This window comes from Sinocyclocheilus anshuiensis, unplaced genomic scaffold, assembly GCF_001515605.1.
Source record: "Sinocyclocheilus anshuiensis isolate Anshui unplaced genomic scaffold, SAMN03320099.WGS_v1.1 scaffold283, whole genome shotgun sequence".
NCBI classification, from domain to species: domain Eukaryota; kingdom Metazoa; phylum Chordata; class Actinopteri; order Cypriniformes; family Cyprinidae; genus Sinocyclocheilus; species Sinocyclocheilus anshuiensis.
In genome coordinates, this window is record NW_015549605.1 from 4,941,202 (window position 1) to 4,943,208 (window position 2,007).

The window sequence follows — 2,007 nt, forward strand, 5'->3', positions numbered from 1 at the left end:
TCATTTTCCTCTCACTCACAAGTTCGCCGACATACAACAGCACACCGGGCCCGGCTGTGGCTCTCTGCCGCTCTCTGCTCACCTTGTAGGAGTCAGTAGCTAACAAGATGTTGAACTCCGCGGCGCCTGTGTGCTGCTCCATCTTCCCCTTGAAGTGACTGGAGTCGCGCGCTACTGTCAGCTCTGTTGTTCCCTCTCCGCCACGCGGACTCTCAACCAACCCCCATCGCTGAGGAGGGTGATGACGGAACCAGAATGGGCGGGACCGAATGGGGTGGACTGGCCAATCAGGATAAGGGAACTTAGACGTAGGGGGCGAGGTGTGGCGCTTACGGGAAAGTGAATGGATGAAACAGAAAGTCTTAGAGAAATGTATTAAATTATGCTGATCATTTGTTTTTATTAGAAAGTTCTTAATTTTATGTTTTGCTTTACTATTTTTTTTAAAGAATATAATTGTATATTATATCAGTATGAACGGATTTTTTAAAGTTTTTTTTTCTTATTTAACCCCTTTAGTTAGCATTTTATTTACAAGGGGTGCCATATAAATTCTTAATTGTATTTATCCTGTAATGCAGTTTATGATGATATTTTGAAAAGATATTTATTGTTTTTGATTGTATATTAACTTTTTTTTATTTATTTTGAATGTTTTATTTGAGAATTTCTTTTCAGGACACTACCATTGTTGAGGTAGTAAGGTAGTAGAAGATTAAATTTATAATTTTATGACAAGCGTCCTCTTTCAAGAGTATATAATTTTATGATTTAATAATTTTGACTTATTTAATATGTAGTAAATATTACATTAATAAATAAAGATGGTAAAAGACAATGAAACTTTCTCTGGACTGTTGCCCCACCCTATGCAATTTAATTTTAAGTTTGTTTTAGTGACTGTCGTTTCAGTGGGATAGTCTATAAAGCTATAAGGTTTACAACTATATGTGACCCTGGACCACAATAAGGGTCCATTTTTTTTAATTGAGATATTTATACATCATCTGAAAGCTGAATAAATAAGCTTGCCATTGATGTATGGTTTGTTAGGATAGGACAATATTTGGCCGAGATACAACTATTTAAATATATGGAATCTGAGGGTGCAAAAAAATCTAAATATTGAAAAAAATCGCTAAATTAAGTTCTTAGCAACGTATATTATTAATCAAAAATGAAGTTTTTATATATTTACGGTTGTAAATTTACAAAATATCTTCATGGAACATGATCTTTACTTAATATCCTAATGATTTTTGGCATAAAAGAAAAATCAATCATTTTGACCCATACAATGTATTGTTGGCTATTGCTTCAAATATACTCGTGCTACTTATGACTGCTTTTGTGCTCCAGGGTCTCATATAACTATAAAGCTATAAACTTAACTACAAAGCTCAATGGGTCAGTGAGTGTCTCTTCAAAACTTTAAATGTAGTAAATAAAATGATTTATCAAGGCGTGTGTATGTCTTTAAAGGGAAGGTCTGACCAATCCCTGGCTGAGCTGGCAATGACGTCAAGACAAGGCCCACCAATCTCAGCCAATCACAGGGCTGCTGTAGCCGCTCTCTGATTGGCTGTGCGAAAGGCACTGTAAGTGACGTCTGTTACTATTGGTTCTACAGATCCGTGAGTGCAGTTACTTATAATGGACAGGGAAGGAGCCAGAGGGGCAATTCAATATTAAGTTTTCTAACCTAGGATAAAAACACATTGACCTAAGTAATAAATGAGCAGTCTGCTGTTTTTGTTGGTTACAGACATGAAGTAATGCGTTTAGGAACTTCTGTCATGCTCTGCAATAAGCAAGGAAACGCATATGGAGTGTTATGCAATGATTCTGAAATCTTACAATGTCATGCTTATAAGGCTAAATAGTTGCTGAGCTGACATTCACAGCCGATTGGACGGTCAGAGGCTTTAAAGCACCTTTGCTTTAAATAACCTTTATTTACATTAAATAAATAAATTATATTAAATTAAGTTAGAAATTATATATATA

The 2,007-nt window shown here is 35.5% G+C and overlaps 1 protein-coding gene across 1 annotated transcript in view; it reads right to left on the reverse strand.

Annotated features, from left to right (window-relative positions):
- The window catches only part of LOC107658946 (nicotinamide phosphoribosyltransferase), a 22,334-nt gene extending 22,066 nt beyond the window's left edge, over window positions 1-268 (reverse strand). The window contains exon 1 of the mRNA XM_016447680.1: window positions 83-268. Within this exon, the coding sequence (XP_016303166.1) occupies window positions 83-142 (60 nt within the window). The 5' untranslated portion in view covers window positions 143-268. The remainder of the gene's footprint in view (window positions 1-82) is intronic.
- Between the last annotated feature and the right edge of the window lie 1,739 nt (window positions 269-2,007).